Genomic DNA, 27684 nt, shown 5'->3' on the forward strand with positions numbered 1-27684 from the left:
CTCCGGGAAAGAAGTTCAAAGAAGGGTTTCGATTTATTTCTGTTCGTACAACTCAATTTACTAGGCAGTTCAGTAAACAAGGAAATGTGTTAGGTCTAATCACCCCCTTTTCAGAGTCCAAATCCTTTCTTTTCTTTCACCTTCCCAAAGTAGTGGTTTAAGAGGCTTAACACAAGGGGAATATGCACCGAATGCTATAGCACTAAAAGGAGTGACCCACCGGGAGACCAGTGGGAAAAAGGGAGACTTCCAAAGGAGGGTGTCCCAGGAGAGTGATCAGGCCTCTAGCTCCTAGGATGAATAATTGTCCTTGAGCTTCACAATTGGTATCTCTCTTGGTAGTGGAAAGGGGGAAGGTAGTGCCTGGAGTTTTGCTTAGAGCCCAGTGTTCCTAACTTTTTTGTTCATATTTTAGTTTCTATCTCTGTGTTGTGTGGGATAAATCAGAAACATCCTTACTGCACCTTCATGGGCGTGTCTCACCAGTGGATCTGTCCTTTCAGTATTTCTACTATGGACCAACCAGATGGCCAGATCAGTCCCTTACTACCTTTGGGAGTGAATGCCTCTTTACTGGTGCTCCCAGAAGCCTCTGCAAGGGAGCAGGACAGTATGTTAATTAAATGTATTACAAGGCCACATTATATGCCACTCTGTATTTTACTTCTCATTTGAAATATCCTCAGCATCAGTGTCATACCAAGCTCACTAGATAATGTCAATGTATTACACAGCAGGTAATAGCATAGCTCAGATAAGACTATGTTGGTAGGAAAATGCCCCCAATTTGTTGCTATCTTATAAAATTTACTGATAAACTTTCTCCCACTATCTAGGCAATTCCTTCTTTCCTCAGAAAAGTTCAAGACCCCAATTGTATATAGCTCCAGTTCTTCTACTTAATCACATTCAGAAGGACATTCAGGTGTCTGGGATCTAGTTTCCTTCTTCATTATCCACAGTTGGGAGGCTGTCTTCACACTGACTGATCATATACCTCCTTTAGCAGCAAGTGGGTTACTCCAGTCAAAAGTCTTTCCTGTGTTCTGTATTTCCAGACTCTAGAGGATAAACAGGGAGAGCACTTCAGAATATTTAGAACCAGCTCCACTTCCACAAAATTTAAAAACCAAGTAAAATCTGCTATCATTATAGCAGTTTCGCAATGTAAACACCAATTTTCTTATACAGTAGCAAAAATGATGTTCCCTGGATTCAGTAGATACAATTTAGGGTCACATTGGTATTACTCACCTAAAGACATGGTGTGATTTGAGGGAAGGGGGTAGATAAGAAAATGGAAGGAAGAAAAAGAGGAGGTGTGTGATTTAGTCTTACACTGGTGTGAGTTGATCTCTGCTAGTTGACTGGAGGCCATAACCTGGAAGTTCAAAACTCATTTGGGAAAAAATCTATCAAGAAGTTGGTTACGACACTCTTATATCCCTATCTGGGAAAATGAATTCCAGCATCATACTAATTGCTTTCTCTTTCTGAGTGTGGCAATTTGAAATAGCCCAGTCCTTTGTATGGAATTTAGGCATGTGCAGTGGTGGCAATTAGGAAGGAGTCTTACTTATACTTCCTAAGGCCTACTTCTTTCTCTTTGTCCACTTCCATCTCATGGTTTTTTGTTTGTTTGTTTTTGTTTTTATTTTTTGGCCGAGCTGCGCAGCTTGCAGGATCTCAGTTCCCTGACCAGAGATTCAACCCAGGCCATGGCAGTGAAAGCCAGGAATCCTAACCATTAGGCCACCAGGGAATTCCCTCCATCTCTTAGTTTTTAAACTTTGAAATGTCTGTTTGTTTCCTCTTTAACCCCTGTGTTCTGAATACCCCAATACTGCATTAGTTGGAGCTTTGCTCTCTAAGGAACCTGATAGCCTACTTTTATAGCAGATCACTTTCTAAACAGATTTATAGCCTAACATTCCCCCATTTCCAAAGTCCTGCTCATTCTCTTCTCCATCATCAGGATCCCAAAGATTTCTTAGCCTTGTGTTGACCTCTATACCTTTACTGCTATTTTTGCCTGTTTTAAAAATTCTTAGTCCTGCGATTCCTGTCTTTTGGGGGTGTGGTTCCACTTCATTCCCAATTTGCTCCAATAACAAATGCCTTTTAAAAGGTTTCTGAATTAGTAAGGATATTTCTAATCCTGTGTCTCAGGTGCCCAGGGAGAATAAATATGTCCTCTCTGCTGTCTCCTTGCCTGGAACAACTTTTGCCACTCCAGTGGAAGCAGAAATATTTCATTTTATATCACCAGCTTTCCGCTAGTATCAGGACTTGACTTTGCTTCCTTTGTTTGCCTACGCTGTTCATGCAGATTCAGCTAGATTAAAAGTTCCACCTGCTTATTAAGTTGGTCCAATGCCATGTCTTCCTAGGAAATGACTAATATTGTTTATTGGATCAGAATGTCTTTTGCCCATGATCTTTATCTTTCTTGCTATTTCAGCTTTGACATTGCTCCTAAAACTTTTTTTTTAAGCTGATTTTTTTCTTGGGTTTTGATATTTTTCCTTCCAGAATTTCTGCTCTAGTGTTCATTTCACTGACCAAATTTTTGAAGACTTTTTACTTGCTAAATAACATACCTTTTATCTCCAAGTAAAATGATTCCTGGAGTCAGAGTGCTTTCGGCGTTTTGTAAGGAAATTTAAAGGGATCTTAAAAAAAAAAAATCCTCTGTGTCTCTTGGGCTTTTGATAATTTCATTCATTTTTTTTCTCCACCTTAGTTTAAGAAGATTACCCATCTTCATTGTAGCAAGGACCTTGCCTATTGCTCTGTCTTTTCCTTTATAAACTCACCACAGTCCTGAGGTTGAACTCATACTCTAGGTCTTCCAAAGTCATACCGTTATTAAGGTTTAATAACATGCTGGCCACTAAGCTCTGGATGAGCCAGGATGAAGGACAGAGAACTTGAAAGTAGTAAACATGGTGCTGGCCACTTAACCAATCCCAGAGCCTTCAGCAGACTTGCTAAAGCCCTGTCTGTTGGTGAAGGGAGACTGTCTGGCTCTAGAAATGAGCACTAGCACCAGGTTTCCACCGCTGAGAGGCATTAATTAAGATGTATGAGTTTTGCCCTTTCCAGGTAGAACTTTGCCCAAGTCCCAGTTGGTTATGCATATACTTACCTAATCTTTCTAAGTGTTACAGAGAGTGGGGTCTTGGGATCTTGAACTCTGTGGTGCCATACCTAGTCCAGTGCTAGGGCACAGAAGGAGATTTGTGCACAGGAGTCAGACCAGGCAAAGGAGTTTATCACTAGCTGGGTCTTGGACTCAAAGCCCTTTGTGAACTCTAGAGCCCTTGGTGTGCTGTGCTGACTCAGTGACCTCCACTTCCCTGGGCCCCTCTGATTCCTGCGTGGCTTTCTAAGGGGTGTGGAAGCATCTCTTTCCAAGGTTGAAATCTCAAGTCCTGTCCTGTCACACTAGCCTCTAGGAAGAAGAGCTCCTTAGAGAAACTGTATCTATATAGGCTCAGGGAGCTTGCACCCCATGTCTACCTATAAGAAAGCTCCATTTTGCAGTACCTAAACTCAGGTCCTAGGACTTAACCTACTTAACCTATATAGGAGCACTTCCAAATTTATTTAGAAATCTACTTCCTAGAAACTTTCTTTTTAGTAGTGTTGCTTTTTTCCTTCCTTCTTGGCTTCCATGAAACTGTATTCGAATTCTTGCTTTTCTAATTGTTATCTCCATGCTCTTCCTCTTGCCACTCCTAGCTATAGGTCTGGTATGGGTAAGGCCTTATCTGTCTTAATTGTCTTTACTGTCTTTACAGTAAAGACAATTTACTGTCTTTACTGTAGACAGTCACTTTACAGTCTTTACTGTAATTGATTTTATGTGTGGTGTGAGGTAGAGATCCAAGTTTCTTTATTCCCATATACCTAACCAATTGTCCCTGCTCCAAATCTGCATTTTCTTTTCCTGGTACCTCTGAAAGCAGTTTCAACCTAGTACATGTCAACCTTTTCTTCCTCTGGGATCTTTGCACCTAAATTCCCTCTTTCTGGAATGCTCTTCCTCTCATTCTTTTTGGGTTAACAATTCCTGTTAAGGCCTATCAACCACAGACCGTTAGGGACACATCCGTAATTAAAAAACAGTTAGGTAGGGCTTCCCTGGTGGTGCAGTGGTTGAGAGTCCGCCTGCCGATGCAGGGGACACGGGTTCGTGTCCCAGTCCGGGAAGATCCCACATGCCGCGGAGCGGCTGGGCCCGTGAGCCATGGCCGCTGAGCCTGCGTATCCGGAGCCTGTGCTCCGCAACGGGAGAGGCCACAGCAGTGAGAGGCCCGCGTACCGCAAAAAAAAAAAAAAAAAAAAACAGTTAGGTATACTTAGCTTGCTGCAGCAAGAAACCATACACCATAGGATCTTAGGCATCTCAGTAAGAGTGAGTTGAAAGGGGCGTACAGGATTTGGGCTTGTGCTGGGGAAGCAAGGACCATTTTTTTGTTTGTTTGTTTGTTTGTTTAGTTGCGGCATGTGGACTTCTTAGTTGTGGCATGCAGGCTCTTAGTTGTGGCATGTGAACTCTTAGTTGCAGCGTGCATGTGGGATCTAGTTCCCCAACCAGGAATCGAACCCAGGCCCCCTGCATTGGGAGCACGGACTCTTTCCCACTGGACCACCAGGGAAGCCCCAAGGACCAGTTTTGGAATGGATACTGTCAAAAAGAGCAGGAGCATTTCAGCATTTGGGTATCTGAGGAAGCAGAAAGTGGGAGGAATGAGGTAGTGCTGAGGATGTCTTTGGTGAGAAAGCAGCAGTCTGTCAAATAAAGGAACATTATCATTTTAACTGCTTCATATAGAAACATTGTTTACATGGTCCTGCACAGTTCCTATTGGAAACATTGTTCAAGTTTTGATGGGAAGGGCTGATTTTCTTTTTCTTGCTTCTCATTCTTTGAGTTAGATCTTGACTTAAATGTTACCTTCTCAGTGACCCATTCTAACCACTGTTGCTTATTTTCCCCAGTATTTGTTACATATTTTTGTTAATTAATTAATTAATTAATTTGTTTATGGCTGTGTTGGGTCTTCGTTGCTGCGCGCGGGCTTTCTCTAGTTGTGTTGAGCGGGGGCTACTCTTTGTTGCGGTGCACAGGCCTCTCATTGCGTTGGCTTCTCTTGTTGTGGAACACGGGCTCTAGGCGTGCGGGCTTCAGTAGTTGTGGCACGTGGGGTCAGTAGTTGTGGCACATGGGCTTAGTTGCTCTGCAGCATGTGGGATCTTCCCGGACCAGGGATTGAACCCATGTCCCCTGAATTGGCAGGCGGATTCTTTTTTTTTTTTTTTTTTTTTTTTGCGATATGTGGGCCTCTCACTGCTGTGGCCTTTCCTGTTGCGGAGCACAGGCTCTGGACGCACAGGCCCAGCAGCCATGGCTCACGGGCCCAGCCGCTCCGCGGCATGTGGGATTTTCCCAGACCGGGGCACGAACCCGTGTCCCCTGCATCGGCAGGCGGACTCTCAACCACTGCGCCACCAGGGAAGCCGTGGCAGGCAGATTCTTAACTACTGAGCCACCAGGGAAGCCCTTTATTACAAATTATAATTATTTAATTCGTTGTCTGTTAATTTTCCTCTTGTCTTCTCCACTGGAATGCAAGATCTATGAGGGCAGGAACCGTATTTCTTCTCTGTTATAGCCTTGGTGCCAAGTGTAGGTCTGGCACATCACTGGTGCTCAGTAAACACATTTGTATGGATAAATGAATGAATACAAGAAAGTTCAGAGTTAATAGTCTGATTGCATTAGCAGTTCTGCCAGATACACTGCTAATCTCTAGTTAAAGTCAACTAGGAGCTTATCCTCCCCAAATAAGACAAAGCTGGTACGAGTATGACCTCATGTGTACTCACCCCATGGTGTTTTGTAATTCTAGTTAATTTTAAAACTCAGGAAGACAAAAATCAAATAAGACCTCCTAAGACTTTTACAACTAATTTTTTATTATTTATTTACTTATTTAATTTTTATTTTATATTGGAGTATAGTTGATTTACAATGTTGTGTTAGTTTCAGGTGTATAGCAAAGTGATCCAGTTATACATATGCATATAACCATTCTTTTTAAGATTATTTTTCCATACTGGTTATTACAGAATATTGAGTAGAGTTCCCTGTGCTATATAGTAGGTCCTTGTTGTTTATCTTTTTTATATATAATAGTGTGTATGTGATATTTTTATAAATTATTTGATATATACTTACGAGTATAGGGACTTCCCTGGTGACGCAGTGGTTAAGAATCTGCCTACTTGGGCTTCCCTGGTGGCGCAGTGGTTGAGAGTCCGCCTGCCGATGCAGGGGACGTGGGTTTGTGCCCCGGTCCGGGAAGATCCCACATGCCGTGGAGCGGCTGGGCCCGTGAGCTATGGCCGCTGAGCCTGCGCGTCCGGAGCCTGTGCTCCGCAACGGGAGAGGCCACAACAGTGAGAGGCCCGCGTACCGCAAAAAAAAAAAAAAAAAAAGAAAGAAAAAAAGAAAAAAAGAATCTGCCTACCAATGCAGGGGACACAGGTTTGATCCCTGGTCTGGGAAGATCCCACATGCAGCTGAGCCCGTGTGCCACAACTACTGAAGCCCACCCACATGCCTAGAGCCCATGCTGTGCAACAAGAGAAGCCACTGCAATGAGAAGCCTGCGCACCACGACAAAGAGTAGCCCCCGCTCGCCACAACTAGAGAAAGCCTGTGCACAGCAACAAAGACCCAACATGGCCATAAACAAACAAACAAATAAATAAATAAGAGTATATGTAACACACGTAAGTTGTGAAGCATAATAATAAAATATGTATCTCATTACATGTATCTTAAAATTGTATATCATTGGAGTCTTAATTTGCATATCCCTGATGACTAATGAAATTGAGCCTTTTTTCATGTTTTTATTGGTTATTTGTGTTTCTTTGTGAAATGCCTTTTTATTTCATTTGCTTATTTTTCTGTGGGGTTGTCTTTTTCTATATTGTTGTGATGGAGTATATGTATTCTGGATAAAAGTCCACTGTTATAAGTGTTGCAAATATTTTCTCATTTATGTCGTTTTTTCTTAAATGATGTCATTGGATATGCAGAGGTTCTTAATTTCAATGTTATTTAATATTTATTTATTTATTTAAATAATGCTAGCTTTTAAAAATTTATCTATCTATCTGTCTATCTATCTATTTATCTATTTTTTATTTTTGGCCTTGCCACACGGCTTGTGGGAGTTTAGTTCCGCTACCAGGGATTGAACCCAGGCCCTTGGCAGTGAGGGCATGGAGTTCTAACCACTGGACTGCCAGAGAATTCTCCATTATTATTTTTTATCATTAGCACTTTCTGTATCTATTTAAAAGATCCTCTTCTATCCTGAAATGATGACAATATTCTATTAAAACTTTTAAAGGCTTACCTTTCATATTTAAGTCTTTATTTGATCTGGAATTGATTTTTATGTATGGTGTGAGGTAGGAATCCATTTTTTTTTATATGGCTAATCAGTTTTTCCAGTATCATTTATATGCCTAAGACTTATTTATATTTGTAGTTACAAGGATGAAGGAGATAGTCTCTCTCTTTCTTTTTTATATGGTAGCTCTATTTTTATTTTTTAGGGATCTCAATAAGAATGAAGGAGATAGTCTCTTAATAGTTCCTTTTTTGATCATGTACTGTTTTTGTTTTTGTCTTACAGGTTCTTTTTATAATTTTGAGTAAACTTCCAGGAGGACTATGAAAGATTATGATGAACTTCTCAAATACTATGAATTATATGAAACTGTTGGGACAGGTAATTATTTTCTTCTTGGAGAGGATAGGTCATCTATTTGAGAGTATAGTGTGTTTGGGCAGCCAAGAGCTTTTTAGCCTAACTTACGTAGTTTTAAAATTCTTCAACCTATTTTAGTAAGAAAAAGTGGAGCAAGAGAGAGGAGAATTGTAGGAGGGGCCTTGTGGTTCATTTTATTTAGAATAAAAGTCACTAGAGAGTTTTGAGCCAAGTAGTGGTCTGACCTTTTGTTTTTAAGGTTCACTCTGGCTGCTTGGTTGTGAAAAGACTGGCTGGGAGAGGCCAAGGATGGAAAAACATAGATGTTAGGAGGTTATTGCAATAATTTAGGTGAGTGATACTGGAGATGATGGTGACTTGGATGGTGATAGAATTGAAGGTAGTGAGATTCTGTGTATAGAAAAGGGTGGGATTCTGTATACAGACATACACATATGTACATTTAAGTATAGTTTACTGAGGCATAACACATAGTAAAATAAGCAAAGTGTACTAATTTCGATGGAGTTTTTGTACACATATACCCATATGTTCCCTGCTCAGATCAGGACATAGAAATTTCCAGTCAGTGCCTGCTTCCTTTCTCCCAAGGTAAACACTAATATATTTTTGAAGACAGAGCCAGTGTGATTTGTTGGAGGGTTGGATATGTGGTGTGAGACAAAAGGGAGGGGCTAAAAATGGCTTCTGGATTTTTGGCCTGAGCACCTGGGAAGATGGAGTTGCCATTTACTGAGATGAGGAAGACCATGGGAGGGACGACCAGGAGCTTCTTTTTAGAAGCACTAAGCTGGCGGTTTCTTTTAGATACCTAAATGTAGACCTTTATCCAGCTTTTGAGCCAGTTTTGAAACATAATTGCTTATTTTTACAGTTTTAACACTGAATGGAAATTTCATATTACTTGTCTTTTGTCTCTCCAACTTTATATTGTGTTCTGGCAATGTTAATTATAAAGCAGGTTTAATTGCAATGTTTATTATAAAACAAATTTCTAAAGAATGAATTCTTTCTTCCTACTTCTTCATTGCAAAATTAAAGATATCCTATCATGGCAAAGAAGAGTGTTTAGTTAGTCATTGGATGAGGAGAGGTTAGGATCATGGCCAACACTTTGGAAGCAACAAGAAGAAAGGGCCACAAACTTCAGGAAAATATAGATCAATAGACCCTTATAAAAGTATGTGGAAAGGTTTTTTGTGCCTGAGTTCTCAGTTTGCTCTGATGATGATTAAGTTAGTTTGCTTCTGTCTTCATAATACATTTTCCTATACTTAGGTGGCTTTGCAAAGGTCAAACTTGCCTTCCATATCCTCACTGGAGAAATGGTAGCTATAAAAATCATGGATAAAAGTGCACTAGGGGTAAGTTTAACATTACTTAAAAATATTTATAGATCAGTTTTGTGAATTAAAACTTGAATTTGCTCTAATGTTCTAGTTACTGCTCTTTTATTAGAGTAACATTTCCATAGCCAGTTATGTATAAATCTGTGGTTTTAAAAAGTAATCTGGGGACTTCCCTGGTGGCGCAGTGGTTAAGAATCTAACTGCCAGTGCAGGGGACATGGGTTCAATCCCTGGTCCGGGAAGATCCCACATGCCGCGGAGCAACTAAGCCTGTGCGCCACAACTACTGAGCCTGCACTCTAGAGCCCGTGAGCCACAACTACAGAAGCCCACGTGTCTAGAGCCCGTGCTCCTCAATGAGAGAAGCCACCGCAATGAGAAGCCTGCGCACTGCAACAGAGTAGCGCCCGCTCGCCACAACTAGAGAAAGCCTGTGCGTAGCAATGAAGACCCAATGCAGCGCCCCCCCCAAATTAATTAATTAATTAATTTTAAAAAAAGTAATCTGGGGAAGGGGTTACTTTGTTCTTAATTTTAATACAGGGCAATGGCACATATTTGAAGTCGACAGGGTCCATTTTTCTGCAGTTGTTTCATAGTCTTGTAGGTGTTTCTGGGTATTGATATCTCCCTTCTTTATCTTCTCATGATACCCTTACTAAATGTTGATCTACTTTATAGTATAGATCGATCTTATGTCCCAGAATTTTATTCAAAGAGTAAATTTTACTCAAAATTTATTCTAACTTTTATTAGAAATTATGAAATCCTTTTCTTAATCAGCCTTTTTTTCCTCTACATGAATGCTTCTAGGATTGAGTTGCTCATTACCTTCTAAAGCAGCCCATTTAATTTGTGATCTTGGCTATAATGTGCATAAAGTTTTCTGTTTTTCTATTAAGGGAAGATCTGTCTCTTTTGATGGTCTTTGGGCATTATATACCCTTCCCAGTGTTTGAAGTCATCCTGAGTGGTCTTTTTTTTTTCTAATTCTTTCTACCATCCCTTGTATGGTTTGGTTTCTATGCTTTGTTCTGGTTTCTTTCTGCTGAGAATTCATTAGTCTCTTAGTATGCATCTGTGATTATTTCTTTTTTTGGAGATAAATTAAAAAAAATTTTTTTAAATCTTTTTTTGTCCTCTGACCAAAAAATCTCTGAGTGTTAAAAAAGTTTTTTATTCTTTGCGATTGAGTTAACATTATAATTATTATTAGTATACAGTTGAGTAAAACAGCACAAACATTTTATGTGTTGATAATTATCAAACATAAAAATTAGTTTATTGAAAATGCATCTATATTAGACACGTTGGACTTTTTTGGGGGTCTCTCTTGTTGTTAGGACGAGACAGAGTTTAATATCAATTGTTACTTTATTTTTAAGGATGGAAGTGCTGATTAACATACATAAATTAGTCAAAGAGAATATGTTTTGTTATAATAATGTCACTCACTTCTTTGAACTCCTTCTGAAATATATGCCAAAATCACACAATGATCTACATCAGAAATTATTTTTAATAACCTATCAACTGACAATTCAGGCTCTCCTTCAATATTTTTGTTTTCAGTGCTCAATACTGTATTTATTAAACTAATAAAAAGGTATTTAAAAACATTTTTCTTGAACATTTAAACATTGGTTACAAAACTGATTAATTCCCTTAAGCAATTTCAACTTCAGTTATAACTTTAGTGTGACTTATTTACTTGGACACAGCAAACACTTAAATAGCAGACAAAATGTGAACTGTTATTACAAAATGCATTACCACATCAGTACTCAAAACTTATTCTAAAGCATCAATATGATGATATTAATTCATTATTTCTAAACTTGTTTTTGTACTTGTTTTTTTTTTTTAAATTTATTTTATTTATTTATTTATTTTTGGCTGTGTTGGGTCTTCGTTGCTGCGTGCGGGCTTTCTCTAGTTGCGGTGAGTGGGGGCTACGCTTTGTTGCGGTGCGCGGGCCTCTCATTGCAGTGGCTTCTCTCATTGTGGAGCACAGGCTCTAGGCACGCGGGCTTCAGTAGTTGTGGCTCACGGGCTCTAGAGCACAGGCTCAGTAGTTGTGGCACACGCGCTTAGTTGCTCCGCAGCATGTGGGATCTTCCCGGACCAGGGGTTGAACCCGTGTCCCCTGCATCGGCAGGCAGATTCTCAACCACTGCGCCACTGGGGAAGCCCTGTATTTTTTATTGTTACTATGCTTATTTTAGTTACTTCCTGGGACTTTAAAAATATTTTGATTTCTTTCAGGGTTTTAGTCATCAGACTCCCACATCCCCCAAAAAAGAAGAAAAAAAGATTATCATATCAAAATAGTCAAAGTTACAATTGATTCTTGGTTAAGAACTAATATCTGGTTGCATGGCCCTAGGTAATTGGATATTAAACCACAGGTCATTAGATCAAGTCCCTTTTTATAATAAAATTTTACTTGTTTACTTCATGGATATATGGATTTCTATCTTTAATATGGACTTTGAAAGCTTTTCAACTTGGTTTACCCTCCTCCCCAACCAACTTCTTATTTTGAAAAATTTCAAGCTCCTTGAAAAGTTGGAAGACTGAGACAGTGAATACCTTTCATCTACATTCACCAATTTTTAGCTCAGCATGCTTCTTAATGGACATTGCTGAGACCGAAGTGGTAGCCAAGGCATGTACACTGAGTAGTGTTTCTGTCATTTTCCTTGTTTGGAATGCTAACCTTCTAAAGGGAGTCTGAGATTATTTTAATTTTTCTAGATGTTATACTATTGCCCCACATTGAACTTGTCTTTCATAAAACCCTCAAGGCCTTTTAAAAATGTACACACAAATAAGTTTTGTTTTTTATTTCTGTATTGTTGAACAAATTGTTTTGAGGCTGTTGATTGCTTTTGCTACTTAGTATTAAAGTTGGTGATATTGATGCTTGGAGCACTCAAATAGGTTTATTGCTCATTTAATGAAATGTTTTGTCACAGAGTGATTTGCCCCGGGTCAAAACAGAAATTGATGCCTTGAAGAACCTGAGACATCAGCATATATGTCAACTCTACCATGTGATAGAGACAGCCAACAAAATATTCATGGTTCTCGAGGTCAGTAGTATGTTCCAGAGACCTAAAGTTATTTGGTCATTGCCTTAGTCTGTTTGGGCTGCTATAACAAGATATCACAGACTGGGAAGCTTCTGAACAACAGAAATTCATTTCTTACAATTCTGGAGGCTGGGAATTCCAAGATCAAGGCACCATCATGGTCGGGTGAGGGCACTCTTCTTGGTTCATAACTGGTACCTTATTGCTGTGTCCTTATATGATAGAAAGGTCTAGGGATCTCTCTGGAGCCTCTTTTGGAAGAGCACTAATTACATTCATGAGGGCTTTTCCCTCATGTCCTAATCACCTCCCAAAGGCCCCACTTTCTTTTTTTTTCTTTTTTTTTTTTTCAGTACGCGGGCCTCTCACTGTTGTGGCCTCTCCCATTGCGGAGCTCAGGCTCCAGACGCGCAGGCTCAGCGGTCATGGCTCATGGGCCCAGCCGCTCCGCGGCATGTGGAATCTTCCTGGACCGGGGCACGAACCCGTGTCCCCTGCATCGGCAGGCGGACTCTCAACCACTGCGCCACCAGGGAAGCCCAGGCCCTACTTTCTAATGCCACCATCTTTGGGGGTTAGGATTTCAACACATGAATTTTTGGAGGGATGCAAACATTCAAACCATTCTCACTCATTTTATCAATAGTTATGGGAAAAGTACATTTCACCTGAAAGATTAGATGTTAAGTGGCTTACCTGTTTGAGTTCTGTAACAATTTAGATCAAATAGGCATATATAATAAATTGGAAATACATTGTAAATGTATCCTTTCTGATACCCTCCTAATGGGATGGTGTACTTTAGTGGACAGAATATGTTAGAATTTGCTCCTAGAGGGAAGGATTCATTTCAGTTTTATATGATGTATTAGCCTAGGGCTGCCACAAATGTGGTTTAAAACAAGAACTTACTGTCTCATAGTTCTGGAGGTTAGAAGTCTGAAATCAAGGTGTGTACATGGTTGCTTCCTTCTGAATCGTCTGTTGTATGCCTCTTTTCTAGTTTCAGATGGTTGCTGGCAATCCTTGGCATTCCTTGGCTTATAGATGCACCATCTCTGCCTCTGTCTTCAAATGGTGTTGTCTTACCTGTGTGTCTGTGTCTGTGTCCAAATTTATCTCTTCATATGAGGACACAAACAATTGGATTAGGTTCCACCCTAATCCAGTATGACCTCATTCTGACTTGATTACATCTATAAAGACCTTATTGACATATAAGGTCACATTCACTGGTACCAGGTGTTAGGACTTGAACATATCTTTTTGGAATGACGCAGTTCAACCCGCAGCCTATAGGTAGACTTTAATGTATGTGTTATTTGAACGAAACTCTTTCAAGTTTTAACCTGCCCCTTTTGGCTTGAAATGTAAAGTCTTTAGAACATGTATCATTCATCTCATTTCATTTTCCTTAGTCTCAGCCAAATAATTTGTAACTGCACATCATTTTGACAGATTAACTCTGTTTTAAAAGCACATTTTAAAATTCACAATGCTGAAAGTTTCGGACATAGGACCATTTTCTCCTTATTACACTATAGATCCACCCACATGGTTTACAGTGGTGAATTTAAAACCTTTTTAAAAGTTGATCCTTTTGTCCAAATTAAATACTTCAAAAAACCAAAATCCATGAACCTGGGACAAAATTTAAAGGATACAAGAGAGGGGACTTCCCTGGTGGTCCAGTGGTGGAGAGTCCACCTTCCAATGCAGGGGATGCAGGTTCGATCCCTGGTCGGGGAACTAAGATCCCACATGCTGTGGGGCAACTAAGCCTGCGTGCCACAACTACTGAGCCCATGTGCCTCAACTAGAGAGCCTGCGTGCCACGAACTACAGAGGCCCTGTGCTCTGGAGCCTGTGCTCCACAACTAGAGAGAGAAAACCCGCACACCACAACTAGAGAGAGGCCTGTGCCGCAATGAAAGATCCCGCATGCCTCGAGGAAGATCCTGTGTGCCGCAACTAAGACACAGCCAAAAAAAGAAAAGAAATTTTAAAAATATTAAAAAAAAAAAAAAGATACGAGAGAGTATATATTGAAAAGTAAAATTCTCTCTCCCCTCTATCCCAGTCATCCTGTTTCCTTTCCCTTATGTCAATCACTTACTTTTTTGGTTTCCTATATATTTTCCATGTACTTAGAAATACCTATGTATATTTTATATATATATATATATATATATGTGTGTGTGTGTGTTTTCACATATATTTATGTGTATGTATAGCTTACTGGTTTCTGTCACACAAATGGTCACATACTATAATATTATTCTGTACCTTTTTTCCCCCCCATTTTAACATTTTAGCTTGGAGACCATCTATACATATTCATAGAGATTTTTGATGTTTTTGTTTTACTCTATTTTTTATTTCTTTATTTGAAAATACAAAGTAGTCTGTTTTCTTTATGTAAATCTTATTGGATAGCATTTAAAAAATTGACTATTTAGGTATAATTTATATACAAGAAAATGAACACATTAGGTACATAGTTTTTGAAAAAGGTACACACCCATGTATTTCCCACCCCACTCAGAGTATAAAACATTTCCACTACACTAGAAAGTTTTCTCCTGACCCTTGAAGTTAATCCCTGTTACCCCACCATCCCAGTGCCCTTCTCAACAACCACTGACCTGATTTTTATCACCAGAGATTAGTTTTACCTATTCTAGAGCTTGATAAAAATAGAATCATACAGTGTGTACTCTTTTGTATTTGGCTTCTTTTATTCAGCATAATGCTTTTTGCAAGTGATTATATCAGTATATTCTCTTTTACACCTTGCTTTTTTCACTTAATATTGGAGATTGTTTCATATCAGCTTATAAAGAATTTCCTCCTTTTTTTTTTTCCTTCTTTTTATGGCTGCATGGAATGCCGTTTTATGTAGTGTGAGTACATTTGGGTTGTTTCCAGTCTTTTGCTGTTGCAAGCAATGCTGCTGCAGTGAATGATCTTAAACGTGCATTGCTTTTTGATGTGAGAGTGTATCTATAGGAACAGTTCCTAAATGTGAACCTATGAGGTCATAGGCTATCTCCATCTGTAATTTTAATTGATATTGCTAAAATGAAATGAAATCTTAAATGGAAACCCCCATTTACAGAATAGTGGAGCTGCTCTGGTGAAGAAGGGATGGAAAGCCTAGATAGAGCTTTGTGCTCTGGTACCCATTCTTTCGGAGCCTCTGAGGAACTTGTGTATAATTGGTTCTTTCTGGCATAGACTGAAAATCACTGATCTTCAGGATGGAGAAGCAATAATTGCTGCTGGGTTTTTGTTTGTTTCAAGTAACTACACTAAATGTGAATGCATTAAGGTTAGAATGGGTATTAATACTTTGCTATAAAAATATAAAAACCCTGAATGAACTTAAAATCACAGTGGTAGTTGGTTCTACTTCTACTTACTGGTAATAAAACTGCTCGAGGCCAAGAGCTGTTGTTCTCTTTCTTGGAATACTGATAGTGTATTTTTGAATGTGCCTTACTTAGTTTGTTTCCTTGCTTGTAAATTGAATTAATAATATCTCTGAATTAGGTATAATTTTTTATTTTAAATTCCTCTGAAGCGATTTCTGTAAGTAGTAACAATATTTATGTGACTATTGCTCTTTAAGTATTGCCCTGGAGGAGAGCTGTTTGACTACATAATTTCCCAGGATCGCCTGTCGGAGGAGGAGACCCGAGTTGTCTTCCGTCAGATAGTGTCTGCAGTTGCTTACGTGCACAGCCAAGGCTTTGCTCACAGGGACCTCAAACCAGTAAGTGACTGCTTCCAGATGGTCACCTGAGAGTTCAACATCATTTACCTGTCATTACTAGGTTTCCAAATGTTCTTTCTGTTTAGAATTTGTCTGGGCTTTGCTTTTTGTTTTTGTTGTTCTATTCCTAATGTATCACTTCTTTTTCCTCCTTGACTTTTGACTCCTGGTAGGCTCTTCAGGTTGGACTTATTGTTGGCATTCTTTTTCTGTCAATTATGTGTGACATTATAAATATCTTTGTAGTCAGCTGCAGAATATGAACCTCAGGGTTTTATTTCTAGGAAAGAGGAGTTTTAGTATTTTCTTTGAGGATATTGTCATTGAGTATTTTCCTCTCAATACTCTCTTCCTGACACCATCTTCCTTTAATTTTAATTCCATTACGCTTCAGAAAGGAACAGTTCAGTGGAATGGACAGACTCAACTTTTCAAGGACAGAATAAAAATTTGATACTCTTGGGCTTCCCTGGTGGCGCAGTGGTTGAGAGTCCGCCTGCCAATGCAGGGGACACGGGTTCGTACGCTGGTCCGGGAAGATCCCACATGCCGTGGAGCGGCTGGGCCCGTGAGCCATGGCCGTGGAGCCTGCGCGTCTGGAGCCTGTGCTCCGCAACGGGAGAGGCCGCAACAGTGAGAGGCCCGCGTACCGCAAAAATAAATAAATAAATAAATAAAAATTTGATACTCTTATGTCTGTAGGCTCTGACTGATATGCATGATAGTGAACATGGATTTTAATGTTATTTGGTACTAGGATTAGGGACCTAGAATTGATCTAACACGATATGGCAGTTTCTGTCCTTTTCCCTCTGTTTCTATCCATTCCCTCTGTTTAGACCCAACACTTTGATTTGAGTTCAAACTTGTTCTTTTTGTTCAAACTTGCTTTTGGCACACATTGTGTTTGCTTGTAGCTGAACCTCAGAGCACCAAAGAGAAAATGGTTTATGCTAATGTGTCTTGAGGGGAAGCAGGATAGTTATCAACATTCATCTTCTCTTCCCTTATGTTCTTGTCATTTCATTCTTTTTTAATGATTTTCATTCTTGTACCCACGCTGTTTAATATAAACAACCTTAAAGTGATTTTAGAAATAGCTAGAGGTGGGTTGTGATATAAGGAAGACAGTATATAGTTATGAAAAATTTTTGTTTTTTCAGGAAAATTTGTTGTTTGATGAAGATCATAAATTAAAGCTGATCGACTTTGGTCTCTGTGCAAAACCCAAGGTAAGTGCAGAGATAAAAATGCATTTATTTCCTTTGTCAGTGTACCTCTTCGTATGTTATCTTACACTGACTTCCACTTAGTCTTTATTGAGCCTGGTTGCATCCATTGAGAAGAATGTTCAATTTTATGGTTTTTATAAGTTCTCTAGATGATTTTAATATATAGCCAAGGTTGAAAACCACTGCTCTAGGTCCAGGGTTGGTCCTGCTGAAGACCCCATGGGTATGCTGTGAGAGAATTTACAGCACTTAGGTGACAGGAGGCCGTCACAGTGTGAATGCTGAATTGACCATGTTCTTGCAGTTAGAGTGTGTTGCCACTAGATGATGCCTTTGTTCATTTAGATATGAGTTTTGGGAATTTAGTGCAAATCTGTTCTTCATTATCCAAATGGTTATATAACTAACAGTTACTTACATTTTGAGAGACAATCCCCTTTCCTTTTAAAAGAAGAAGGAAAAAGTCCATATGCACTTTAAAATTTATACCGTGATGTATTTCTTTAATTTGCACTCCATAGTTAGGTACTGGTGTTCTCCAGCATACCTTCTCTTTGAGGTGACTTTGAACTTCCTCCTGTGTGGCTGCTGTAGGAAGCCTCCTCCCGAGTTCTCTAATGATGGTACTCACAGTGTCTAATATGAGCTGTCTACCCTCATTAAGGATGTTGAAATTTCAGACCTGTCTCAGCCCTTTGGAGTCCCATGATTATTTCCTGCCCCAGTCAGAATTAGCTGCATGCAAAGGGAGGCAGATTTTGCCCCTTTGGCTGAATGTCTGGTTCTTTCTGATTTTCCTCTCCTTCCCTTGGCTCTTCAGAGATTGTCAGGCGAGTCTTGTGTCTGGGAACCAAATGCTAGAAGGCATTTTTTTTGATCAGCAGGCAATAAAGATAAAGCATACTTTGAGCAGATATGCTGGTTTAAGTCATGTTCATCACAGGAGGCAGTGGAGAATGTGTGTGACAGACTCCCTTAGCCTTTATTTATGGCTGCCACAGATTCAACCCACACAGACACCATCTCAAAAAGCAGGGGTTGGCTGGGAGGGGGTGGCCTCAGCTTTCCTAAGCTGAGGAGCTTACTTCTGGGTGTGTTGTAGCAGTTGTGAATGAAATTTCACAATTTCACAAGTCATCTGCTATTTGCGGAACTCTGTATAACTGTTGGGCAGTGGTATCATTTTCATTATGTCTCCATATTTCTGTGGGAGACCAGAGGAGGTTGAGCAGATTCCTCATTTGAACAATCTGAAAGCTCAGGTCGTGATTTGCGTTACAACCGAGTCTAGAAAGCAGACTCCCAAGGCACTATTCTGTGTAGCATTTGCTCTCTTCCCTCTAGGGGAAAAGAAACTCTTCTGTATTTGTAAAGATTTGATATTGGAGATAGGGTCCCATAGAGAAATAACCCTTTTTCCTTGAGTACTTGGGAGTGGGAAGACATGGGTGATTGGATGTATGCTAAGCTGATTATTATGCTAATGGATGCCTAGGGAAGTGCGAACCTGACTTGACTGAGCTAAGGGAAGAAGGATTTTTTTTGTGTTGGGTTGTCGTGGTATTGGAAATCAGAGAAGAGGAAGCCACATGTGCATGCATGCACATAGGCAGAGTATTGAGTTGGCAGCAGAAGCCTTTTATTATTTGGGGTAATTCTTCATCTAGCATCTCTCTGCTGTGCTGAAGAATGTTTATCAGGGTTTTAATTTTCTTAAGGGCTGTAGTTAAGTGTTTCATTTTTATCTTATTGGCAGGGTAACAAGGATTATCACCTGCAGACATGCTGTGGGAGTCTTGCTTATGCAGCACCTGAGTTAATACAAGGCAAATCATATCTGGGATCAGAGGTAATTATTCACTGATTAATTCAATATATAGCCAATGTATGTTCATTGGTGACCTGTAGTGAGTCAGGCCCTGTATATTGAGGGTGTAATGAGGTAAGAAATAAACTTGTTAATCAAAGAGCTGTCTATTCAGAGAGTGAGATATGTAAAGTAATAAGTGAAATGAACAACTTGCAATAAATATAATAATACACAGTATACTTCTGAAACAAGGATATATTTCTGGTGTCCTTGTTGTGGTTACTTTTGTGTTTAACTGTGCCATAGTTTTTGACTGATTAGTCCAGCCAGGTAGAACATGAGGCCAGGATTATAGGCGCAGTTTTCAGAGATGCTGGTTAGCACAGAGAAAATGTGTACTTTGTTCACAGCCAACTATTCAAGGCCAGCAGTCCCGTGTAAGAGGCCCAGGCTCAGAAGGCCTGGGCATTGCCTGCTTAACCACTGGCTACCGCAAGCTAGTCAGCCCCTTCCACTCTCTGGAGTACTGGTTTTGCTGATATTAGTATCATAAAATTACAAAGGTTTAGTTGTCAAAAGATCTGGAAATGCTAGGTTGAACAGTTTTCTTTAGTTAAGGACATCTCCAAATCTTAATATGTTCCTGTACAGTGTCCTTTGAGAGCAGAACATGACAGACAGCAGCTGGTCTCAATTTTATGCACCTACAGAATCCAGTCTTTACGTGGAGCATCTTTTGGAACTGGTGTTAAGCGGGAGAAACTTTGAGATATGCCGGTTTACTTAATTTGTAACATGAGAAGATGGGGACTAACTTGTTTTTGGTGACCTTTTATTTGGATATATCTCAAACTTACAGAATAATCGCAAATGTGGAATGAGGAACTTCTGTATATATTTAGCCAAATTCATAATTGTTTACATTTTTCCCTATTTGTTTTATCATTCTCTATGTTTATATGTATGTGTATTATTTTTTGAACCAACTGAGAGTAAGTTGTAGACATCATACCCCTTTATCATTAAATACCATGTATATATTTCCTAAAGGAAGGATTCTCTCTTTTATAACCACACTTTAGTTATTGAAATCAGAGAATTTAACATTGATACAATTTATTAAATATTTATTTATTTATTTATTTATTTGGCTGCATTGGGTCTTGGTTGCTGTGCGTGGGCTCTTCGTTGCAGCACGCAGGCTCCAAGGTGGGTGGGTTCAGTAGTTGCGGCGTGTGGACTCTAGAGCACTTGGGCTTAGTTGCCCCGTGGCATGTGGGATCTTAGTTCCCCGACCAAGGATCAAACCTGTGCCCCCTGCATTGGAAGGTGGATTCTTAACCACTGGACCACCAGGGAAGTCCCTGATACAATTATTTAATCCAAAATTCATATTCAGATGGTGTTAATTGTACCAGTAGGGTCCTTTATAGCTATATTTTCCCTCCAGTCCAGGATTCCATTCAGGATCAGGCATCGCATTGTTGTGTTTCTTTGGTCTTCTTTAATCTGAAAGAGTTTCTTAGGCTTTCTTTATCTTCATGACCTTGAAATCTTTCAGGAAGCCAGTTATTTTGTAAAATGTCCCTCAATTTGAATTTTTTTTTTAAAGAATCAATTTTATTTATTTACTTATTTTTGGTTGCGTTGGGTCTTTGTTGCTCCGAGCAGGGCTTCTCTAGTTGGATTGAGTGGGGGCTACTCTTCGTCGCAGTGCACGGGCTTCTCATTGCAGTGGCTTCTCCTGTTGCGGAGCACGGGCTCTAGCACACAGGCTTCAGTAGTTGTGGCACACGGGCTAAGTAGTTGTGGCTCACGGGCTCTAGAGCGCAGGCTCAGTAGTTGTGGCTCATGGGCTTAGTTGCTCTGCGGCATGTGGGATCTTCCCAGACCAGGCCTTGAACCTGTGTCCCCTGCATTGGCAGGCATATTCTTAACCACTGTGCCACCAGGGAAGCCCCCTTTTACTTTCTATCTCTATGAGTTTGACTATTCTAGGTACCTTGTATAGTGGAATCATACAATATTTTTTTGTGTGTGTGACTGCTTTATTTCACATAGTGTAATATCTTCAAGCTTCATCCATGTTGTATAGCATGTATCAGAATTTTGTTCCTTTTTAAGCTTGAATAACATACCATTGCATGTATATATCACATTTAATTTTTCCATTCATCCATGGGTAGACACTGGGATTGCTTCCACCTTTTGGTTATTGTGAATAATGCTGATAGAAACAAATATCTCTTTGAGACCTTGCTTTCAATTCTTTTGGATGTACACCCAAATGTGGAATTGCTAGATCATATGGTAATTCTATTTTTAATTTTTTGAGGAACTGCCATACTCTTTTCTGTAGTGGCAGCAACATTTTACATTCCCATAACAGTGCACAAGGGTTCCACATGATAGATCCTTTTTATAATTTTCCTTTAAGCACCACAAAAATCCTTTGGAGCGAATACTGTTACTCTGTTTCATAAGATAAAGAAGATGAAGAAATTGAGGCTCAGAAATTAAGTGCCTTTGAAGGGTCACAGCTGGCAACTGTGGGTCAAGATTTGAACTGAGTGAGGCTTTACTGCACACCTCTACTCTTTTCACTGTTCCATTCAGTCTCCCAGAAGGAGTGGTAATCATATGCCTGATGCTCACAAGATTCCTAGAGGTCTGGTGATGAGACCCTGCTCGTTTGAATGCATCAAGATTTTCCTATAGGATCTTGTTTTCTTACCCATTTTAGTTCAACTTTCCACCCTTCTAGGACAGTTTCTTAAGGACAGTATACCAAGGAATTCTCTGGGGACACTTGTTAAAATATGCAGAGCTCAGGGCTGTGCATGTTTAGAGATTTTGGTTTTGTTTTCTAAGGTGGGGCTTTAGCAATCTTCATTCTAAAAAAAGTACTTTAGGTTATTCTGTTGCTCATGGTCCAGATCATGCTTTAAGGAATGTTCTATGGTAAACATCTCTAATTCATTTTGTAATTTCTCAGAGGAAGTGGTTTCAAACCCCTCTTCCTCCCAGTTATTTTTTTCTTATTTGGCAGTTGGTAGCTTATAGATTTACTTGTATTTGCTTTGGTTTGTGGTTTTAGTTGATTCATTTATTCTCATACCCATTTCAAAACAGTGAAGTGAAGGTGCTTTGATGCGTTAACTGAAGAATACTTTTTCTGCTTTTTTTTCTCTCTAGTAGGCTTTTGTAGATTTCTGTGGGGATGTTACTACTGTTTGCTTCATCTTTTCCTTTAACCTCAGATGTAATCTCTCTTTTGACTTCTTCTTTTGGCATTTGATGAGGCCATGTTAGCCCACTCTTTCTTGTGTAGTCTCTTTACCTTGACTATAACACCCGGGTCAGGAGTGCCATGCCGTCAAGACTTAATTTATAGATGAAGCATTTGATATCTTTCAGGCATAAATGGTTAATTTCTGACCTCCTGCAACTTGGAAGAAAAATCTGATGTTTGCTTGAAAGTAAATTGTTCACTCGGGGCTTCCTAGTTGAGTCCTAATAATTTGATGCTATTTGGTAGGCAAGAGTAGGTGTGAAATTTGTGTTATTTTTATTTTTATTTTTATTTTTTTTCGGTACGCGGGCCTCTCACTGTTGTGGCCTCTCCCGCTGCGGAGCACAGGCTCCGGACGTGCAGGCTCAGCGGCCATGGGCCCAGCCGCTCCGCGGCATGTGGGATCCTCCCGGACCGGGGCACGAACCCGTGTCCCCTGCATCGGCAGGCAGACTCTCAACCACTGCGCCACCAGGGAAGCCCCAAATTTGTGTTATTTATTATAGGTACTACCTAGATGTGTGATGCTGCTGAAGTTATTTTAACTCTGTTTCTCCCCTCTGTCCTTTCCCCCCACCTTTTTTTTTCTTTAAACTGCTACATGCTGCCCTTTTACCTCTTAAAATTTTCCTAAGGCTTAGATGAGGGTGGGAACTGTGATTTCTCAGTCGTCGGTGGCGTGGATATCTTACATAAAGGCTAAGCTCCTTTCTGGGACTCTTTTTTTCTTGCCCCCCCCACCCTTTTTAAAAAAAATTTTTATTGGAGTATAGTCGCTTTATAATGTCGTGTTAGTTTCTACTGTATCCTTTCTGGGATTTTGAGATTTGTAGGGCTATTTGTGCCGGCAGGCTAATTTCTATTCTCGATCCTTGAAAAATCAACTGTTGAACTTTATTAAGGTGTCTCTACATAGAGAGGACTTTGTAGTATAGCTTAGTTACATTTGCAGATTATCAGCAGTAAATTTTAAGACTTGTTTTGACATCCTCATGCATGTTTACATAATCCTCATATGTAATAAACCCTCAGTAGCACTATAGTTTTGTCTTTCAGAATCAGAGACCTAGGGACTTCCCTGGTTGTCCAGTGGGTAAGACTCTGCACTCCCAATGCAGGGGGCCCAGGTTCGATCCCTGGTCGGGGAACTAGATCCCGCATGCATGCCGCAATTGAAAAAAAACAAAAACAAAAAAGAAAAGATCCCCCATGCCACAGCAAAGATCCTGCATTCTGCAACTAAGACCCACTGCAGCCTATCAATTTAAAAAAGAATCAGAGACTTAACCTCATCTTCTTCCGTATCATGCCCAATCCATCCCAGGCAACTAGAAATGATTTTCTATTGAGCATTAGAGGGAAGTGCACTGAACTGGTCATTCTGAACTGAACTGGTCACTTGTCAAGAGACCTACCTGGGTGGCCTGCCATTGACTGGGTGACTTTGGACAAGCCTTCCTTTCTGGGCTTCAGACTGTACAAGGAGCAGGTTGAATTGGATGATTTCTGAGCTCTTTTCCAGCTCTGTGAAGATTCTATGTAGTGCCATTTTGAAATGCGTTCTAATTTTTTTTTAACTTATTTTTTTCTCCTTCTCAGGCAGATGTTTGGAGCATGGGCATACTCTTATATGTACTTATGTGTGGCTTTCTACCATTTGATGATGATAATGTCATGGCTTTGTACAAGAAGATTATGGTGAGTATTACAAGGCACAGAATTTCATTGTAGAAGTTTTCTATATTGCAAACTATATGCTTCTATTTATGAAAGTACAAGAATAAGCAGAAGTAATGTATGCTGCTAGAAGTCAGCATAGTGGTTACTCTTTGGAGGTGGTTAGTGACTGAAAGAGAGACATGGTGGGGCTTCTGTTTGGTTTTTGATCTGGATGATGGTTATACTTGTATTCAGTTTTTGAAAACTTATCAAAGTATACCTTATGATAGGTGTACTTTTCTATATGAACATTATACTTCAGTAAGAAGCTTAATAAAACAAAAACAAATGGGAAAGTAGACATGTAAGCTGATTTTTCTGGTAAGAGTTTTTGTTTTGTATCCTGAAATGATGCCTTAGTAAGCTGCTGTGTTAAATCACATCTTTCTTTAGAGTTATGTTAAAATAAGAGAAACTGTTTCTTTTTGAAGGTAAACTTTGGCTTTAAGGTATAATAAAACCACAGTTAAGAGTACTGTAAGCTTTGTTAAAATCATATATGTCAGAGATAGAAAGTAGATTTGTGGTTATGGGGCTGGCGGGGAGGGGTGGAGTGGCAGTGGGGAGTGACTGCTAACGGGTACAGGGTTTCTTTTTGGGTTGATGAAAACATTCTGGAATTAGATAATGGTAATAATTACACAACTTTGTGAATATACTAAGAACCACTGAACTGTATACTTTAAAAGGGTGAATTTTATGTTATATAAACTATATTCAATTAAAAAAACTAAAAAATCATATATAGAAAGGAAAATAGTAAAATTCTTTTTAAAGAGTTAATATTCAAAGCAAGCTAACAAAAGAAGACATGTAAAGAGGAAGAGCACCATATTGTGTCCATAGCAAACCAAAGCCAGACCAGCAGAGCAACTTCTCTGAATGCGGCTTGAATTCCGTTCTATTTAACAAATATTTCCTAAAGGTCTTCTTTGTATGAGATACTGAAAGACGTGAAACAAAGATCTATGAAACTTAATCATTGTCTGCCAGATTTCTTGTTGGAGACAGATACAAGGCTATCTAAAAAGGGGAAAGGGTGAGGGGTGCCATTTTATGACAGAGATTAAATGAAGTTAATACAGGAGTGGGTGTGGATTTAGGAGAACATCTTATAGTAAGTGAGGTTTGAGCTGGGCTTTAAAAAAGAAGGTTAGAAGCACTTCAGAAAGGGTTGTGGGAGAGAGCATGCCTGGTAGACAGTATCAGCCAAGGCGTAAGATGGGAGAAGCGTGGGAAGAAATGGTCAGAAGTTTTATGTGGCTGGACCATTAGGTCTCTAACACCCTTTAGGTAGGGAGACTACCTAAATCAGCTCTCATTTCTGGAAAGTAGCACACAGAATTGAAAGCGGTAGAACCACTTTCTACCAAAAGTTGGCTCTTTGCCTACCCTACTGAACAACCAAGTCTGAGGGCACTGAGTTCAATCTGCAGTTATTTTATTTATTTGACTTAATAGTTTTTCCTGTATCCCACCCTGGAAAAAGCTTTAAAATCTGTGCCAAAACTGCAAGAGTAGTTTTGGGAAGTGATGGAATTGCAGTAGTTCCAATTTCTTGAAGGCTGAGGAGCTCTGATTCTGCAGGATCAAAGAGAAGTCATGTTAGCAGTAGCTGTTGCCACTGTTTTGGGAAACCGTGAGTGCTTGTGCTTCTCCTTGGTGAGGGGAGATGGATGGGGCAGTGGGCTGGAGGCCAACCTCCTGGAGCCTGCTGGGGTAGCCAAGACAGCCCGTATTTCCTCCCATCTCTTCTCACAAAGCCTCCCCTAAACTTTGTAGGGTAGCAGTTGTTGCCTTGGCTCTGCTTCCTGCCTGTGATAGCAGTTCCTGACCTCACAGAGCCACATTCCCCGTGTCAACAACAGGATACAGGGAGGGTAGTGTTAGGATTGCTTTGTAGTTTCAGCTTTAGTTAACAGATGTGGAGTGGGAAGGAGGCTTGGTCTTTGGGCAGCTCAGTAACAATTTTCCAGTTACACTTTCGAAAAACATTAGGTTGACCTCTTGAGTTATTCCCTCTTTTTGCCACTCTTTCTATAAAGTAGAGCCCTGTTTTTTGTTCTGAAAATAACTTTAGTATTACAAGCTACTAGTATGTTTTCCCATATTCTTTTTTTGCTGGGGGTACTGCATGCCAGAGAATAAACTGACAGACAAGGTTCTCCAAAGATGAAGTAGAATTGGATCTGTTTGGTGTTATAGCATGAAATCTTATACCTTCTAGAATTCTAGAAAGACAGTGTGGGGACACATGATCATAGAATTTCCTTGTTGGAAAGGATCTTACCAATCATGTTTTCTCCTCTCTGCTTCTTGTTTCATATTTAACTCCTCACTAAAACATCTCTTGCCCTGGCTATGTCCAGGTAATCTCTCTCAGGGAGGGGGAAGCCTTAGCTGATGGACTTAGCGCAGTGGTTCACAACCCCGGCAGCATACCAGCATCTCTTGGGGTGCTTTAAAAAATATAGGGTCCAACTCCTGGAGCAGTTAAATCAGAATCTCATTGGTATTTTTAAAATCCAGGATCTCTACTTTCTATCTGTGGACTTTGGCAAATTACTTAGCTTCTCTGTGTGTCAGCTTCTTCATCTGTAAAATGGGTGATAGTAGTCATAACATAGCGTTGTTAGGATTAAATGAGTTAGTTCATTTATTGTAGTGCTCAATAAATGTTAGCTATTATTATTATTATTTTTAATGAAAGGCCGAACAATCTTTTTTTAAAAAATATTTATTTATTTATTTATTTGGCTGCGCTGGGTCTTAGCTGTGGCATGCAGGATCTTCGTTGCCGCGTGCGAGATCTTCTTTGCGGCATGCAGGATCTTTAGTTGCAGCATGTGGGCTCTTTTAGTTGTGGCATGCTGGATCTAGTTCCCTGACCAGGGATCGAACCGGGGCCCCCTGCATTGGGAGGGTGGAATCTTAACCACTGGACCACCCGGGAAGTCCTAGCTATTATTATTGACATACGTTTCTAAATTTGGTTTGCCAGTATTTTGTTCAGGACTTAAAATTTGTTCAGAGATTAATATGTAGTTTTCCTTTCTAGAACTATTTTGTTTGTTGTTGGTTTCAAGATTTTACTAGCCACATAAAGTTGATTGGGAGTATTCTTCCTTTTACTGTTTCTTTTCTTGTGTGTGTGTGTGGGGGGCAGTATAAGTTTGGAATTTTGGGGTGTTATGGAATGTGCTTGGAAGTCCATCCCCACCAGTGACTTCTTTATGGGAAGATTTAAAAATAGTAAGTCAGGTCGCATCCCTTTATTGGAAGCTCTCCAGTGGCTTCTTTCCCGTTTCACTCAAGTACTACAAGCCAGAGTTCACCCTGTGGGCTGTAGGTGTTATCCTAGGTGAACTGGCCTCCCATTATCTCAGTGCCCTCATTGCTTACTCATCTTAGGATGAAATTCTTAAATCTTAAGTCTTAAGTTCAGTATAGTTACTGAACACCTAATCTGTGCCAGGCACTTTTCTAGATGCTTGAGATATATCAGTGAATAAAACAGATGGAAGGTCCCTGCCCTCATGGAGTTTATATTGTAGTGGTAAGGAAAAAATAGTGGTGGTGGTAGAAAAAGATAATA

General features: G+C 39.8%; 1 protein-coding gene across 1 annotated transcript in view; it reads left to right on the forward strand.

Annotated features, from left to right (window-relative positions):
- MELK (maternal embryonic leucine zipper kinase) overlaps nt 1-27684 on the forward strand; it is an 80710-nt gene that overhangs the window by 415 nt on the left and 52611 nt on the right. The window contains exons 2-8 of the mRNA XM_081236153.1: nt 7722-7817; nt 9096-9181; nt 12145-12261; nt 15893-16036; nt 17200-17268; nt 19025-19117; nt 23970-24068. Of these exons, the coding sequence (XP_081092279.1) occupies nt 7760-7817; nt 9096-9181; nt 12145-12261; nt 15893-16036; nt 17200-17268; nt 19025-19117; nt 23970-24068 (666 nt within the window). The 5' untranslated portion in view covers nt 7722-7759. The remainder of the gene's footprint in view (nt 1-7721; nt 7818-9095; nt 9182-12144; nt 12262-15892; nt 16037-17199; nt 17269-19024; nt 19118-23969; nt 24069-27684) is intronic.

This window comes from Mesoplodon bidens (assembly GCF_964165515.1).
Source record: "Mesoplodon bidens genome assembly, chromosome: 6".
Lineage (NCBI taxonomy): Eukaryota > Metazoa > Chordata > Mammalia > Artiodactyla > Ziphiidae > Mesoplodon > Mesoplodon bidens.